Below are 18,058 nucleotides of genomic sequence, written 5' to 3'. Positions count from 1 at the left end.
TTTGTCATCTGTGACAGCGGCATCCTGTGTACGCATTTGAAGGCACACAGAACACAGACTGCAGCTCCCGTAGTGACCTTGGCACTTTACCTTTGCCGGCATGCATAAAAACAGCTGTGCATGCTTTAAGATTTTTAATGATTGCAGATTCCTCCGACTTCACCTTGGCTCTCGCATATGTCTAAATGATTGGATCTAGTTTATATTTATCTTGTTTGCGTTTATGCTCTGCTCATCTGATGATAGGCACAGCAGTGTATTCTGTTTGTCAAGCATTTTAGAGCTCGTCTGTGTGTGTGTGTGTGTGTAAGCGACTAAAAACAGCACACATTAGAAACCAAAATGCCCATCTGTTCCCAAAGTTTGTAATTATGCGTGTACGCTGTTGTCTGTCTTTTGTGTGGACATCTGAGTGGAGCCTGGCACAGCGACTGGGAACATATTTGTGTTTCCAGGGTCATTGTCGGCCTGCGTGTGTGCATTAGAACTCATTTAGAATAACGCACGCTGGCAGGATTTGCTAGTTTGTGTTCACGTTTTGTTTTGTTTTTTGCTTTCTTTTAATGACTTGCAAATGGGATGGAAGGTTAAGGGATTATCTAGAATTGCATTCACACGAAACGGAGAAAGACAAACATTGCGCGCTTAACCCTGAGACAACCTGTCACCGACAGGAGTTTGATTTTCATATGCGGCTGCATGTATATTTCTTTATTCGACGCGGCACTCATTTCATTATGCTCCTCTGCACACGTACAGGCAGTGGTAATCAGGCCACTTATCTTCCCCAGCCTCCCTGGCTCTTCAGGCATGATATCAAACGGGGCTGCTATGACAAGCCGAGGCTCCTGTAGCTCACACCACGGCTCACCTTTAATATCAATTGATTTTTTTTCCCTTCACTCATAAGGATTCCTCCGGCGGAGGATAATATTTCTGAGCTGAGGAACAATGTATCGCTTTCTCAGTCAGGGCGCCTTTGCAATTATGGTGGCCAGCAGCATGCAATTGAATTCTTCACTTGGTTCTCCTCCGTGGAGGTGACTCCACCCTCCTTCACTCCATCTGTTTCCCTCCCTCTCTCTTTTTGTCGGTCTTTCTCTCTACAGGCCTGCTGGTTTCTTTTTCCGCCACATTGTCAGACCGAAAAACATTTCCCTAAATCAAACTCTCGCCTCATCAACTCCTCTTCGTTCTATTGTGTTCACCTCACATTCTTGTCATGGTCTCATCGTTATTACCACTAGATGACCTTTTGAAATGAACCAACTTTAAAAATGTACACAGGAGACATTTCTCTCTCCCAGACGCTGGATTGAAAATGACTTAGCATTACTTCTATGCCCCCACCCCGCCCCACATATTTCTGCTAAAACCCCTGACACTTTGAAATTCTCTCATCAAAATATGAATCTCAGAGCTGCACAGAGACCAACTTCCCGAGGACGATACAGAGCCTGGAGTCATTCGTCTGTGTAGGGGCATGAAAAGAAGGGATTATATTCCATTCAGATAGTTTTTCTTTCTTTTTTTTTTTGGGTGGTGGATAAATTCCATTGCTTGCTTTTTAACTTTATGGAAGTCTTTGAATGTTTTGTTCCTTTGTGATGTGATGCTCGCTTGAGGCTGCTTCCCTCGTGCTGCGCTTTGCCAGCCGACACACTGGGAGGGATCTGACCTTGAAATAGCGTCACATCATTTGGTTCAGCAGAGGTGGGGTTTTTTTTGTTTTGTTTTTCTAAACTCTTAAAGTTTTATATAAATTTTATATAGACTGAGGCTCGAGGAAAACATAGTGTCAATCAATAAATAGACTCATAAGTCACTGTATGTTATAGGCAAAGGAAAACAGCAATAAATTCTAGGTTTACATCACCAGAACATTTTTTCTCTTTTCAGTCCATCTCCTGCCCACAAATAATATCTTTTGGTTTCAAATATGCCCAACCAGCGACTAAACTGTAGCCCTGTCATAATAAACTGACTCTTTTGGTCAAATTGGGCAGAAAGCTTCTCTAAGTAGGAAGAGAGATTAAAGGGAAGAATAGGTGTGGAGGTTCAGCACACAACATTAGTCAGATATAGTGATGCTTTGTGACAACCCGATTTGCAGCTGTGCAGGTAAATCTGCTACTGCTTCAAGTTATTTCCAGTGTTTGAAAGTAGCTGAGTTTTCACTGTGTTACTGACAGGAGTGTGTTGACAGAAACCTCTGAGTTTTGTGAAAAGCTGTTTGTTTGTAGCCGATTCACTTCTGACTTGTGAGACAACCTGAGTGACAGCAAGACTGAGAGAGTGAGAGGAATGAAAACCAGTAGTGAGAATGTCAGAATCCACAGAGGTGGCAGAAAAAACAAGGAACAGAAAGAAGCAGCGACAAAAAAAGTTACAATAATGAAGGAGAGAAGAAATGGTAAATGGTCTGTATTTGTATAGCGCTTTGCTTGGTCCAAAGCGCTTTACACTATACACAATCATCCACCCATTCACTCTCACATTCACACACTGGTGATGGCTAGCTACAGTGTAGCCACAGCCACCCTGGTGCGCACTGACAGAGGCGAGGCTGCCGGACACTGGCGCCACCGGGCCCTCTGACCACCACCAATAGGCAACGGGTGAAGTGTCTTTCCCAAGGACACAACGACCGAGACTGTCAGAGCCGGGGCTCGAACCGGCAACCTTCCGAATACAAGACAAGTGCCCAACTCTTGAGCCACAACAGTGAATCAGAAAGAAGGAAGAAAGGGTAGGAGGAAGAAAGTGCAGAGTTGGAAAAGAAAGAATGGGGAATTGGAAGGCAAACAGAAGAAATGGAGGAGCTGTATGAGGAATATGGAATAAATGGAAGGAAGAAAAGAAAAAGGTCAAGGAAGGCTCCTTGACCTTTTTCTTTTCTTCTTTCCTATCTTATTCCAAAGGAATAAGATACAGAACACTTGAAGGATGGGAAAAACAGAGCCCCAAAGAAAGGAAAAACAGATGAAGAGCAAAACATCGAGATTGAATTATGGAAGGTAAAAATCAGTGGAAATAGGAAAAAAACTAAAGACAGGAAGAAAGATTTGAATGAAGGACACAAAGAAAAGGCAAATGGATGTAAAGACAGAAGGAAGGAAGAACAGAAGAAGAAGAGAAATATGGAAATTCAGAAAAAAAAAGACTAGAAGTAAGGAAAAGTAGAATGATACAAAAAACGAAATAAAGTAGAAATATAAGCAGGATGAAATGAAAGACTGAAACGTACCGAAGAAAAAAATGAAAAGATGGGAAAGAATGAATAAAGTAAAAAGTGAAAGATCTGAGATGCACTTTTCATCTTGTGTCACAACTCAGTGCTTTTAATTTTGGGGGAAAAGTCAAATGAAGCGGAGCTGAAATTCATTTCTATTCTGCGGGGACTCACAGCAGCGCTCTCTGGCAAATGGCTTTTCACTTTGTCAAATTTAGCGAGGCCGTATCTCTGAGGGGCAGCACGCAGCAGCCAGGCCTGCTGCAGACTACTGCCAGTCCACCCGGCAGCTGAAGATATACTATAGCACTTAACAGCATGTTCCATTTCAGCACTTCTTTATTTCCCTTTTACCACTTCCTTGTCTGCGTGCATTGTGGTTTCATGCTGTCTTTAACAGCCAGGTTGTGCATTTTTCTGGAATCCACCTCAGTATCGTAATCTGTAACTTTTCATCTGTAATTTTATAATCACAAGTATCCAACAGCAGTATAGACTGTAGCCACTTTCAAGCAGCTTATGTAGAGTATATCTGAAAATCCTTCCCATGCAGTATATGTATCTCTCCCCGGTCTTTCTAGGATTCTGTCTACTCTTTTGTGGAGTTGTGGAGTTATTTATTCTAATTTGTTTGGTCTGTGTGACAGATGTGTGCCATCTCTATTTACTAATGCGCCTCTTTCATTAGTGATTGTGTGTTTATCAGTCCACACACAGGTAAACAAAACTGTGTGTTGTTTGTGTCACAGCAAAGTGCCTGAGGTTGTCCTACTCATTCTATACACACATTTGAAATAGACAGTATTATTAGACAGAAACAAAACAAACAAGCTCCCTGACTGTGTCCCTCCTCTCCGGGAGTTTTTTAAGCACTTTTATATTCCAGTTCCCTGTTTGTTTTACCTTTTTTCCCCAATAGTATGCTTCCTCTGTAGAAGCAGTCCAATTTTTCTGAAGCGCGAGCATCTGCAGTTCAAATTGGTCGAGAAATTAGACGATGAATGCATTATGTGATTGTCCGGTCGCTTACTTGTTTATCTCATTTTGGAAACCATTATTTGAAACACTACTTACTTGAGGTTTTTTGGGGTTGGAGGGAAATACACCCCAAAAACCTAAATACTAGGTTCATTTAGCTAGTGTAGCAAAAGTGTGCACTACACAGTAATTCTTGTGAGTTTAGTGATTTTTGATTGACTGTTTATTAAGCCTCAATAAATGCGACTCGATTAAGCCCAACCAAATTGAGCTGAGTTCTCCAAATGGGAACATTCATTTCTATATTTAGAAGTGGTCGGCCAGTGTTTGTAATTACTGTCCAACTAGAATGCTGTAAAGTTTCTTTGCTAACAACAGACATCACTGATGGTCTGAATTGCCTTTTTTTTTTAAGCACTACACCTCTAAGGCATCTCGAGTTAATATTGAGGACTTCACTGCATTGTTTTAGCTTTCATCTACTTAATTCATGAATAAAATAATCACATTTCCATATCAATTCAGTTGAGGAACTTGGAGGCACTCCAGCGGTATTCAAATGATTTAATTAATCATTGCTATCCAGATGCCTCCGCTGATGATATATTCTTGGTTTCCGTTTCTATTTACTCCTAAATCTTAGTTCATGACTTCTCCAGTGGTAACTCAAGAGTTTTCTGCCACTGCCCACTTGCCCTCTTGTAAACAGTATTTAAGTATTCTGTGATCTGGCCTGCTGAGCTGGATTTCCCTCTGGCACAACATGTTTGCCATCGTGTTGTTTTGCATTTATAAGAATACAGCAATATTATAAGAGTGCTTAAATTTGGCATGGGAAACGTATACTGCTGTGAACTAGAGGGCATGTGCACATCCCGCTGCTCTCTGCTGCTCTCTTTGTAAATAAGTCTTCATGAAGTCACAGAAATGTATAACTTTAAAATATCTTAGTGTTTAAGAAATAATACAAGTCCACCGCCACCTTTACACTGGTCTTGCATTCTTAGCAATTTGTTTATGCATCCAGTTGATAAAAGGATATTAACTATTTACTTGGGGCACTGTTTGAATCTGCCTCATCAAAGTGCTTTTGAACTTAACTCTCCTATTTAGATCTTTTTGCCACTAGCGCGCAGCTCTTAAGCTGCTACTAGACTCAACAGCTAACACCAGCTAATAATTTTGTTGTGTGCTAATTTAAATTAATTACCCTGCCACAATAAGGACCCACCTGCATCTTAGAACCATTATGTTGAAAGTAATGATAGTGGATCAAAACTTTTTGTCATCTTAATTTAAAGATTGGGAGCAATGGCAAACATCTAGCCTGGCCCTTCCTGAAGGTAATCAATTTCACCTTCTGTAACATTATCTCTACAACTCCTCAACATTAACAACAAGGTACCCAAGCCAGTTTCTACTGAGCTTCTACTACTACTGATCTGCTGAGGTGTAAACCAACAATACCACATCAAGTAAAAAAGAACTCATAAGCAACTTGCAGGGCTTTCTACTGGGCAGTCTCCCACAAACCCTTGGCTCCATATTAAGATACTATCCATGGGAATCACAAACAAATTTGCTGAATCGCAACATCCACTGAAAACATGCTTGATTTTCCACTAAGAATAATGACAGAGCACATAAGTGCTCAAGTTGTTTGCCCTTGCCAAACTCTACTTGAGTCAAACAAAGCAGCTGATTTTACCTTCTTTTTTTTATCGTCAATAGATCCCTAGGCAAATTGTGGGCGCAACAACGTGTTTCTACTAACCAGTACAACCAGCACCAAAGACTGCAACCAGTACCAAAAACCTTACCACAGCTTAGAGCAACCATGAATAAAGTGAAGAGGTTTTATTGGGCAGACTGCTTCATAATCTGGAGCCTATACTAGTTAGTTTCCAATATTGTTGCTTTAAAATGAAAATATTTGTTGTAGTCATTGGTCTTATTTTATTATAGCATACAGGCCACACTGAGTTTTTGGAAGTATAAATTTGAAGTTCTTGAGTTAACCAAACATCTCTGACTGGAGGACATGGTAGGGCAAATTGTCTTATGCATGGTAATTCTATTTTCTGGTTGCTTTGTCAGAGTAAATTTACCTGAGTTTGATTGATTATATGCAATCCTTAAGCTGTTAACAGCTGAATCCTTAATGCTGGCACAACGGAGGAGTGTCCGCTTGGATACAGTGCACTGTACTATACTCATGCTGAGTAGTTCCAGCAGTTATTTTATGTTGAAGCAATGCAGCTCACGTTTCACGTCCCCTTTCCGATTTCCAGTAGAGTTACCTGGGAGAAGCTAAGTGAACTTGTGGTATTTGTGGGTATGTAATATGTGGGTTTAATTGTGTGGCACTGTGGTACAAGAAAGAGTTCATTTTTTCCAATCAAGCAAAATTATATTCAAATGCGTGTCTAAAAGCAATGTGAGGCTGAATTAAGGCAGCCTACCTGTTTTCATCAAATCTGCCTCAGTAAACAGATTCTGAAATATCGTCTCTGAACTTCTTATTGTACTGAATAGTTTGAGAATTTATTTGCTCATAGGTTTAAATGGAGCCCATTTCTTTTTATTCCGTCTTCTTTTTCCATTTATCTAAAATCAAATTCCTTGAAGTATCGTAAAGGACTTTGTACTCTTAGATCTGTGCTGGTCTAACCACTGGGTATACCCACGGTCCAGTATGGTTTGTTAACTACCTTCTAGAGCCCCTTTTTTCCCCCCACACTCGCCTCAGCCTTGAAAGCATTCCGGTCACACTACATTGATGTTTTCAGGGTTCCTCTGAAAGGTTGTTTCAAGACTCATCTCATTTTCCTCGCTGCAGTTGCATAGTCGTGTGTCGACTGTGAAAGAAAGCGAGCGGGAGTACATATCTGCTGCGTCTCCATTATACATTTCAACATTGTCTCCTTTGCCAAATGAGTCCTTTGTCAGCTCAGAGAGCAGCGCTAATGAGAGAGTTGCATTGCAGCATTTTAGAACCCATTGCTCCCCTATTAATCTGGAGAGATTTGTGTTCAGGCGTATTTTTTTTTTCTGCTCAGCCACCCCCATCCCTCCCTCTGCTCTCTGATTGACGATAACGAGGTGGTTGGCTAAAACCAGCTCTTATCGACAAAACAAAATGGCTCCCAGCCGTGTGTGTGTGAGAGAGAGAATGCCTACTTGTGTGTTGGTTTCCCTGGCTCTGCATTCTCTCCCTGACGATGATTCTGAGCATCAACACATACTGGCACGGTGCTCATGCTGCCATGTTCTGCTGCCTGTGTGTATTAGTGTGTAACCGTTTTAGTGCGAGTATCATCACAATGAGAACGAGATGAAAGGCCGGTTCGTCTGTGAGTCACAAGATGCTGCCTGCTTCCTAAATGGCCCCGAATAGTCGATGCACAATAAAGATGATCAGCTCCACTTACAATTGGTTTGTGCACATAGAAATTACAGTCGTGAAAATGAATTCTGCAAATAAAGAATGAAAAGATGAAAGACACTGAAGGATACAGAGAGAGAGAAGCCTATGTACAGATGAAGATGCATACAGTTAACTATTGGATCAAATAAAGCAATGGAGAAAAACTGATTTGCAAACGTATGAATACATAGAAACACGTCATGTGTTAAAGTACTGGAAAAGACATGTAAAGGTGAACTTTGATATGAAAGAATACTGTCACAAAGACCTGTAAATGCATAATAAATTTAAATAAAATTACTGGCAAATGCAAAGCAAAGTTACAAAAGCCTTTCAAAAGTCTCTTCTTGTGCTGTGGAAGATAATGAGTGCAGATTTAAACTGTCAACATTTTTTGTGCTTTTATGCCTTTTTTGTAGTATATAAGTTCTCCACAAAAGACAATTTGTATGTCTCTTCAGTCACTTTTTTTCTTTTATTATTGTTGTTGATGTCAACATGACTGACACGTGTCTGTGTTCTGCTCAGGTTGGCAGTGTGTATCTTCATGCTGTCTATGAAAAGGATTAATATAATGGAGATGAAGACTACTACGATGCTGTTAACTTTGCTGATGAACTGATTTGTATTAGTGGTTGTAGGATATGTTTTGTTTTTCTTTTATGTATATTCCCCCAAAACCCTCAGTTTGATATTTAACATAAAAATGTTTCCTAAAACAAACTTTGGATTATAGTTTTTCACAGATGTTAGTGTTATGTGTTAGTGTTAGATGTTATGACTCTGGCGCTGTGGATTCAGCTGTGGATTAATTCACATCTGCGTACATTAGTGAGTCTTACAGCAGGCAGTTGCACGTGGGATGGGACAAAACTTGATGGTGTTTGTGCAGTGAGAAAATCGAATGCCTCTGTTCCACTACTGTGTCCATTTAATGTAATTTCATTTCACCATATGGGTACTTAAGCAGAGAAAACATTAGTGTAATAACATTACATTTCTCTAATCTTTACTCCCATTCCCCCCCATTTTGCTCTCAACCTTCATAATTACATTGCACTTTCCTCTCAGACAGGTACCCCTGTATCATTTTTATTTCTTTTTCAGTTGAATTGTTTGAGATTAGAAGTAGCAATAACACAGGTTATTGTTTTTCTTCTATGCAACTGAGGTAAATTTCGATTATAGCCACTTTCCTCTCAGTTTTCCAGTTTTCTTCTTTGTTGATTGATGTGAAATTGCAAGGCTCGGCAATGCCAGAAAGTAAATTTTAAAAATATCTCAAACAGTAAAGAACAAATTTCTACTATATAATGGAAAAAAACACAAAGTCCATGTTAACAGTGATTCTAAAACGTGATAAGAATCTTGATCCAGTTATTTACTGTCTGTGTAAATATTTGCCGACAATTTCCTCTGAACTCTGAAGACCCGTTGTTGCAGTTCTAAAAGCTAAATACATATATATCTAAAAAAAAATGTGAGCGACTAACTGGATGGTCCCTGTTCTCCCTGAATTCGTATTTCATAGTTGGATTTGTCAGACAGGACATTTTTTTTCACGTTTGTGTCTGGTTATTCACTCGCAACCTGTAGGCAAAAGTAGTCTTCACGTAAATCTCTTTGTTTTTCTCTTTCACAGGGCCCCATAGAGAATGACATTGTGATTCACGTGGCCCTGATAGCTGAGAGCCAGAGGTAATGTTTGTGTGTGAGTGTGTCTGTGTGTGTATATATGTGTGTGTGTGTGTCTCTTAATGTGTTGCAGACCATAAAGGGAGGTTATTTTCCGCTGCTCACTCCTAGTCAACTCTGTCAGTGCCGTAATTGTGGTGAGCTCATAAAGCTGGAGCTCAGGCTGACCTTTGCCTCATCTGTCATTCTTCTCATTGTCTGTGTGTGTGTGTGTCTGTGTGAGTACACATGCGCCTGTGTAAGCACGCTTAAATACATGTGTGGCGGTGTGGGTGTGTGTGTTAAACAGGGTCAAGTGACTCCGTGAAGCTTGTTAACCTGTAGCTCCAATTACTGCTGCTTGCAAGTCCCCATCAGGTCTCCTGCATCATCTTCAACTTGTCTCCTGTATATACTGTGGTTCAGTAAAGCTCATTAGTAACATTTCGATACATGAATAATTTGTGTCTAGTTTTATATTTACAACAGTCATTCACCATTTGTTCTAATTTAAAGAGAATGAATCTAGAGACATAATATTTATTACCATTCATTACCATTCATTACCATTCAGCCACAGCTTTAACACCTATAAATTTATAAAGCTGTAGATTTTAAAACATCAATCTGTTGGGAAAGTTTTACAGGCCAACAGATTTTCAACATGATTTTATAGCTGCAGAGCCGTGAAACATATTCAGCTTTTAAATAGTTTGTGTGCGTGTGTGAGTGACTGATAAATATATATATATATATATATATATATATATATATATATATATATGGAAATTGGCCACAAATGACAAGTAAAATCTCTCTTATTTAAAACTTTGTTGACGACCTCCCTAAACCTTTAAGATGCGCTTGGAGTCTGGCAACAGATTTTAATTCAATTCAATTTTATTTGTACAGCGCCAAATCACAACAGCAGTCGCCTCAAGGCGCTTAATATTGTACAGTAGAATTTACAATAATAGATACAGAGAAAAACACAACAATCATATGACCCCCTATGAGCAAGCACTTTGGCGACAGTGGGAAGGAAAAACTCCCTTTTAACAGGAAGAAACCTCCAGCAGAACCAGGCTCAGGGAGGGGCGGAGCCATCTGCTGCGACCGGTTGGGGTGAGAGAAGGAAGACAGGATAAAGACATGCTGTGGAAGAGAGACAGAGGTTAATAACAGATATGATTCAATGCAGAGAGGTCTGTTAACACATAGTGAGTGAGACAGGTGACTGGCAAGGAAAAACCCATCATGGGAATCCCTGGCAGCCTACGTCTATTGCAGCATAACTGAGGATTCAGGGTCACCTGGTCCAGCCCTAACTATATGCTTTACCAAAAAGGAAAGTTTTAAGCCTAATCTTAAAAGTAGAGATAGTGTCTGTCTCCCAAATCCAAACTGGAAGCTGGTTCCACAGAAGAGGGGCCTGAAAACTGAAGGCTCTGCCTCCCATTCTACTTTTAAATACTCTAGGAACAACAAGTAGGCCTGCAGAGCGAGAGCGAAGTGCTCTAATAGGGTAATATGGTACTACAAGGTCATTAAGATAAGATGGGGGCTGATTATTTAAGACCTTGTATGTGAGGAGCAGGATTTTGAATTCAATTCTGGATTTAACAGGAACCCAATGAAGGGAAGCGAATACAGGAGAAATCTGCTCTGTCTTTCTAGTCCCTGTCAGGACTCTTCCTGCAGCATTTTGGATTTAAGGAAGGGTTTTTTGTTTTTTTTAATGAATAATTTTACTGTCAACAAAATCATTTGTAAGCGGAATTGATTTGAAAAAGCGGCCATTTACTTGGCCAGAATTTGCTGGCCAGCATCAGACAGACCGATGCTAAAAGAAGCCTCTAAGAACCTCAAATTGAAATTGGAAATGGAATCTGCAGGCTACTCTTGCAGCTGTTGGAAGTACACGTGTCAACAATCAGAAGAGAGATTGCATAAATTTGACCTGCATGTGGGTGTGCCAGGAAAAAAGGCTTCACAGTCCAAAAAAGAAAATTAGAGCAAAACAGCAGTTTTGCTGTAGACCAGACCTTTTAGAATAATTTACTTTGGCCTGAATTAAGCATAGTGAACAGTAGACCCATTTGGCAGCGATTAAACACAGCTTTCTGGAGAAAACCGTCATACCAGCTGTGAAGGATGGCGATGGAAATTTTTTGGTTTGAAGGAGGCAGTACATCCATGAAAAACCCCGAACCCTATGTAACAAAACCTTTGCTTGAAAAAGTGGTCAGAAATGCCAACAAGCTTGTGTCGGAGGCTGGTGGACAAACGCTTATGTAGAACAAGTCACCAAGTTACTTCTGCTAAAGGAGGTAATGCAGGCTTCTGAGACCAAGGATGTAGTTACTTGTTACTCATTTTGAGAACAAAAGACATGCAGACAAGATCCCATTAATGATTAATAAATCATTCAACAGTTAACCATGACCACACAAATTGAAGCAGGCCCATTATAGTCAGCATATCTCAGCAGCTTAGAGAGCAACGAATATAAATGACGATGCTAGTTATGACCCTCCAACCGTTTTTTAAAACTTGCAGTGGTGAATTTCAATTGAATGGCACTGTGCTAGATGGCCTCCAACAGTTTAAGTGAAGTGAGGACAGGATCAGATTACAGCATCTCTCCATCTATTCATAAAATAAGAAAAAATGATAATAATAAGGTGAATTATGGGTATCGTTTTTTCTTGTTTTGAAGGAGAAACGAGTTCCATCTTTTTGTTTAGTCATAGTCTTTTAATCATATATTTGAATAGATATCCTGCTGTCCAGTTAGATTTCCATCTTTTTGTTTCTCAGCATATCAGGGTTTTTCATATGTATTTTTCAACAAAAGGTCTGTGGGAGGGACTGCTGGGGCTGATGGAGATGGCATGAATTTAATATTGTATGTTTTTTCTCTATGTGGTTGTAGACTGCAAGTGTTTTTGAATACCTATGGTATTCAGACCCAGACACCCCAGCAAGTGGAGCCCATCCAGATCTGGCCCCAAAAGGAACTGGTCAAGGTAAAGCTTGTTGGTCACATGTTGGTTAGAGCGTTTTAAAATCGTACACCTCTTTGACCTGTGTTTATGTTCTCCTCTTGTGTAGTTCAGAATGTTTGAGGTATTCTCATTCCTATTAGATGTCTACTGGAAAAATGACAACAGTCAGAAAAGGGGTTTTAACAACTAATCAAGTAACAAACTGAAAACAACATACGTGAAAATACACTTTTTCAGCGAGGCTTCCTGTTGGTTTTTTGTCTAGTTGTGTAGTGATGATGTCAGGGAAACTGTTACAGCTAAACTATTAGAAACCAAAAAAAGGTTCCTTAACACAAACTTGGATGTGGTATTTAATATCATGTGGTATTAGTGGTAATTCAGCACTCACATGGTGCATATGTCAGTCTAGAAGTGGGCTCTTCATAACGTGATTTGTTTTTCCCTCCTTCATTATGAGGCAGTTGGTTGAAGACAAACTAACTACTGCCCACAGAAGTAACTAATTAACTAAAATCCACAATGAGTCTAAAATCCTACAGTCTAGCCATGTACATTTGCAATTCCGTATGATTAGACAGTTGCTGTTTGAGTGATGGATTTTACCAGCGTTAAACTTGAAATGTAACTGATTGCAGATCCTTTGGAGGTTAGCGGTTAGCACAGTTAGCGCCAGTGACTTGTCCTTGAGTTACGGGCTTTTCCTTATCTTCAAATAAGAAAGCCCAGCCCTGTTTGCTTTGAATGATTGGAAGAAAATGTGAGGGAGGAAAACTGTGATAGACTATTGAAGCCACCCCACCACCAACACAACTACACAGATCAATCTTGCAGTGAGCCAGATTACATTTCAGCAGTCATCTATCAATACCCCAATACGTCTTGGCTCAGTCAGTCCATCTGCTTGTCAGTCCAGGATTTCCTGCTCTTAAGATTTTCCTCTCGATTGTCCCATCAGTCACAGCAGGGCTGCAGAGTAGTTGAAGTGACTTATTAGTTGAGCAGTCATTGTTCACATTGATTGATCAGCATAATGGTGGAGCTTTCACTGTGGCAAACTGGAGATGCATTGAGCAGAGCTGTCTCCAAATTTGGTTTCAGAACAGTATGTTAGATGGGTCAAGAATTTTGAATTGGTTTCACTATAAGCTGTTTCAATCTTGCATTTAAATATTTAAAGATAAACACGAGCCTAAAAAAGCATTTTTATCAGCATTATGAGACTACGTCGAGTGATGAACAATAAAACCCCCCAATAATAATAAATCAGTTAGTGATTCAGCTACATTTTTTAAATTATAAGCCACTAGAACTATTCCTTTCTTCAATTTACCTCGGTGTAATTCTTATCTGGTACGTTCTCAATGCAAAGTGATATTTTATAGAATAAAATGATAATGAATCTTTCTGTGTAAAAGGATCGTTTAAAAAAAGGTAACTTTGATTTCAGCAGTAATCCTGCTCTTATGAATCAAACAAGCATGTTGTGAAAATGAAAGTCCAAATCCTGTGTGATGTAAAAAACCCCTGATGTCATCTTCAGTATAAATGAGCTTTTACTACAAAAGGGGTTGAGGTTCAATAGCTTTTAATTAAATCTGAATTCGCCAGTGAATCTGCTCAGCAAATCTAAATCCCTTCAAACCTTAACTTTCATAACTTTAAGCAACAAAAGTCATAAAACTCTTGCTATTTAAAGAGCAAAATTAATATACTGATTGTGAGATGGTCTAGCTTATGCTCAGTGTCTAGATTTTTTATTTATTTATATATTTTTTAAACACAAGTAGCAGATTATTAGTCAGAACAAGGAAGTAAGCCATTTACATGGAAATATTCCTGTAAGAAAAAGATGAGATAGAAGGAAAGTGAAGCCGTTGTCACTTGCTTGAGTAGCAAGTTCAGCACAAGCTGCTATTTTCATTCCGTCCACTCTGCTTCTTTCATCTTTTGCAGATTACACTATTTGTACTGTCATATTTATGACACCAAGCACTACCTCCCCAGCAACTTTTGCTTCAGTCCCATAATATCCGTCACTCAAATCCTTGTCTCTCCACTGGATACTGTTCCTCATCTGCATGTCTGTTGTTTGAAGACTACCAACTCTGTGTTGTCTGTCTTTCCTCTGTCATATCCATCACTCAGTCACTCCCTAGTTGCTGGTGCTCATCTGTCATGTCGGTTACTTGGCGTTTATTCTCCACGCCACATTCTGTAAACAGCCATTTTCTCCTATCATGTCATCTCTTTGAGCTCTGTAGTCATGGGCCTTTTTGCTTTCCGTCCCTCCATCACAATATTTGTCACATTTGAATCCCTAACCCGAGTCTCCACCCTAGGCCCGTATCCTGCCCCGCCCCCCATTATGTCCGTTACACCAAACAACTCTCCCCTCCAGGTCTATCATCTGCCTTTGAACTGTCATACCTGTTACTTTTTCCTTCTCTGCCTTCTGCCTCATTCTGCTGCACCGCTCAGCCTCTCAGATGGATATGCAATTGTGAGTCAGAGCGGGCACTGTGCTGAATATTAAATCTGAAGCCCAGACAGACATTTCTTCCTCGACAGAATCTGTTTATCTCCGAGTCACCACCATCTCTGGTGCCGCGGGCTGCATTTGCTCACCTCACCTCGTTTCTCGCGGCCATTTGATTGTGTTGACAACAGCTGCCTGTCGATGGGAGAGTGGCAATTACATTTGAAATGTGTTATTCCCACCCATGCACCCTTAAGCTGATCCTCTTTCATGTCACTGCTTTCTCCAAAAATAGCCTTCCTTTTAGCCGTTTCATATCTGATTGTCATCGCCGATTTCACTAAGGATGGCAGTTTGTTTGATGAGACTATACTCTTGAATTTTTTTCCAGCTTGTGAAGCCTTCCAAATAAGATCCCAATGAGGCTCTTAAAGGTCATTAAAAATACATTTTGTTGTTTCGGGGGTGGGGGATGACACTTTGCGTCAAACACATGTCTCGATAGAGACCTAAAAACTAAACTGCAGTGTGCTCATGCTTGTTCAGTTTTAAAACCTATAGAAAGCAACCTTCCTCCCACAGTTACTCCTCCTTTTACAGCATGTACGGAAATGCAGTGGAGGAAAAAAAGGCATTGAATCATAAGCTGCTGTTGTCTTTATGAAGGCTCTGTAATCTATGATCGATCTATCTACCAAAACTCTCTGGTGAGTGAGTAAAATACTATTAAATAGTCATAATGGACAAAAATATAAAACCGAGAATCAGCTTGTGATAGCTTATCCATTTCTCTTTGTAAATCTACACTGAAAAAGTGTTGGTCAATGTAAAGAGGGTTTCTTTGTTTTCTTTATTAATTGTTAATCAATTCTAGTTTAAAAGATGGGTGTTTAAAATCTGCCCTGTTTTAATTCCAATGTTTATTGAAGCTTAGCTTGAATATTTCTTTCAAATATGCTGGTTAAGATTTCACTATTTTTATTTTTAGTCATTCAACCATAACTCAGTGAAAAATAATATTTCCAAGGGACTTTTGTGCTGACTTTTGGGCAAGATGTGGAGACTACCCATGTCATCGTGGACATTATTTCGAGCTGTTCTCCAACCTGTAAGCTAATTTAAGTCTCTCTGGTTGTCAGCAACTACAGCAAAAATGAATCTTTTGTGAGCATTGACTTCAGCAATTAAATGTACACTGTGCACTGGGCACCAAACCAGCAATAGTAAAATATGCAGAAAAACTCCTGTCTGAGCACCTGTCGAAATGAGGAGTATATCTATGCTGAAGAAAAAGTTTTGTAAGCAAATAATTGCTCATCCTCACACTTACCCACAGAAGAAATGCGAGATACAGCTTTTTGTTACATTTCCCACATGTCAGTCTTGCTGTTTGCGCTTCGGTCAGTGGAAATGCGAGGGAATGAAAGGATGCTTTGATAGGCTGCCTGCGTGTTGTTGTTCGTCATTGGTATTCTGCACACAGGAAGAACTGGGTGCAGAGGTTCCTCCACCCTCCTTTGGGTTTTCTCCTCCAGGTCTTATCTTTGCCTGTTATGGCAATAGTTTGCAAAGTCAGTCAACCTTTAATTAACATTTCTCTACTTTATGAATAAGCATATATGTATGAAACTTTACTTTTTCCCTCTTTTTAACATAATTTTGTATCGTTTAGTATTAAATGCCAGCGTTTCAGAGCAGTGAGGAACCACATAGGAGTGGCAGAGCACCACCTTTTGGAGGATGTTGTGTATTGCAGTTAGGATGAGTTGTAATGCAGCAGGGGAAGCTTGATAGGCAGATTTCCTGCTCTGATATTTGAGTCTTTGTGCACTGATGCTGTGTGATGATAGAACTCAGAACGTGTTTAAATTTCACACTCATATGTTGTTCATAGGGAATGAGCACTCCTGGTTTCATACTCAGCCACGTACAAAAGAGAAATGTAACACTGCAAACACAGATTTCTCTCTCTCCCTCACACATAAATGATAAGTTGTGGTGGCTGTGTCACACCACTGGGCTTCGATCCAGCAGCCGCGAGAAATCAATGTCCACCTTCTTTTTCTTTGCATCTTTGCATCAGTGGATTTTGTCAGCAGGCAACACAGTGGTAAGAAGCTTTTATCTAAAACACCAAAGAAATGCTTTGGAAGCTGAAAGGCTGGAGCTCCTGTATTCTCTCTCCTGTCGTGTGTAAATGCATTTCAGAGATGGCTGAGGGGGAGGCCGTGACCTTTTTCCTCAGTTCTGTTTTGACAAACTGTCGAGCCTTTTGGATATAATAATAAGTTATTACCTGCAAACTCATGAGTTTTTTTTACTCATCTTGGTTTTACTTGCTAGTTGTTTATAGATCTGGGTTTTCCAGTTCCATAATTAGTGCAAAATGCGTAATAATGCAGTTAGTTCAAGCTTTTGTTAGCCTATGTGTATATTATATCTTCAGACTTGACTTACAAGTCTTAATCAGTTCACCAATTAAATGTGATATTTGACCTCTGCCTGTCTTCATCAGCCGAACCATGTTGGAATTGAGAATTAATATCAAGCGCTCTTCCGGCCTCTGTGCACCGGACATACTCGCACTGCTGATGTTAACATTTTTCATCTCATAAATTTGTTCTGTACTAAAGAACTGACTCAGGATTTTCTCCTTGCAACTGAAGGACCAGACTGAGCCTTGAAACTTGACTTGTGACTTGATTAAAGTCAGCACAGTACTTCTTCTGTAGAGCTGGACGAGATGGAATTACAGTGTGAAGAGATTACACATTGACCAGACAGAAAACACCTACTCTCAAAAAAAAGGACCGCTTTCATTCTCCAATCTATATCAATCTTGGATGTGAACATAGAACTGGATCGTTTGATTGAGTGGAGCTGTGATGATTTACCCAAAAGGGGAAAAAACATCTATCTGAGAAGAAGTTTTGAATGTCTTTTAAAATAATACTTTTAAATATTTTCACTTTAGTTTAATTTGTAAAGAAACAAGGTCATATTTTGTAGATCAGTGCAAAGAAAAAAAGCTGATAGATGTTTCAATTCAATCAGTGATACAGTGGGGCAAAAAAGTATTTAGTCAGCCACCGATTGTGCAAGTTCCCCCACTTAAAATGATGACAGAGGTCAGTAATTTGCACCAGAGGTACACTTCAACTGTGAGAGACAGAATGTGAAAAAAAAATCCATGAATTCACATGGTAGGATTTGTAAAGAATTTATTCGTAAATCAGGGTGGAAAATAAGTATTTGGTCAC

The 18,058-nt window shown here is 39.7% G+C and overlaps 1 protein-coding gene across 3 annotated transcripts in view; it reads left to right on the top strand.

Moving 5' to 3' along the window:
- Positions 1-18,058, top strand: part of phkb (phosphorylase kinase, beta) — a 101,468-nt gene that overhangs the window by 64,303 nt on the left and 19,107 nt on the right. For all 3 annotated transcript variants that reach the window (XM_087843476.1, XM_087843397.1, XM_087843432.1), the window contains 2 exons: positions 9,280-9,335; positions 12,247-12,340. In XM_087843476.1, the coding sequence (XP_087699602.1) occupies positions 9,280-9,335; positions 12,247-12,340 (150 nt within the window). The remainder of the gene's footprint in view (positions 1-9,279; positions 9,336-12,246; positions 12,341-18,058) is intronic.

Source organism: Neolamprologus brichardi, chromosome 1 (assembly GCF_056152115.1).
Source record: "Neolamprologus brichardi isolate AB-2024 chromosome 1, ASM5615211v1, whole genome shotgun sequence".
NCBI classification, from domain to species: Eukaryota; Metazoa; Chordata; class Actinopteri; order Cichliformes; family Cichlidae; genus Neolamprologus; species Neolamprologus brichardi.
Note: the sequence above shows the minus strand (reverse complement) of the source record. Positions and strands in the feature narration are given on the sequence as shown.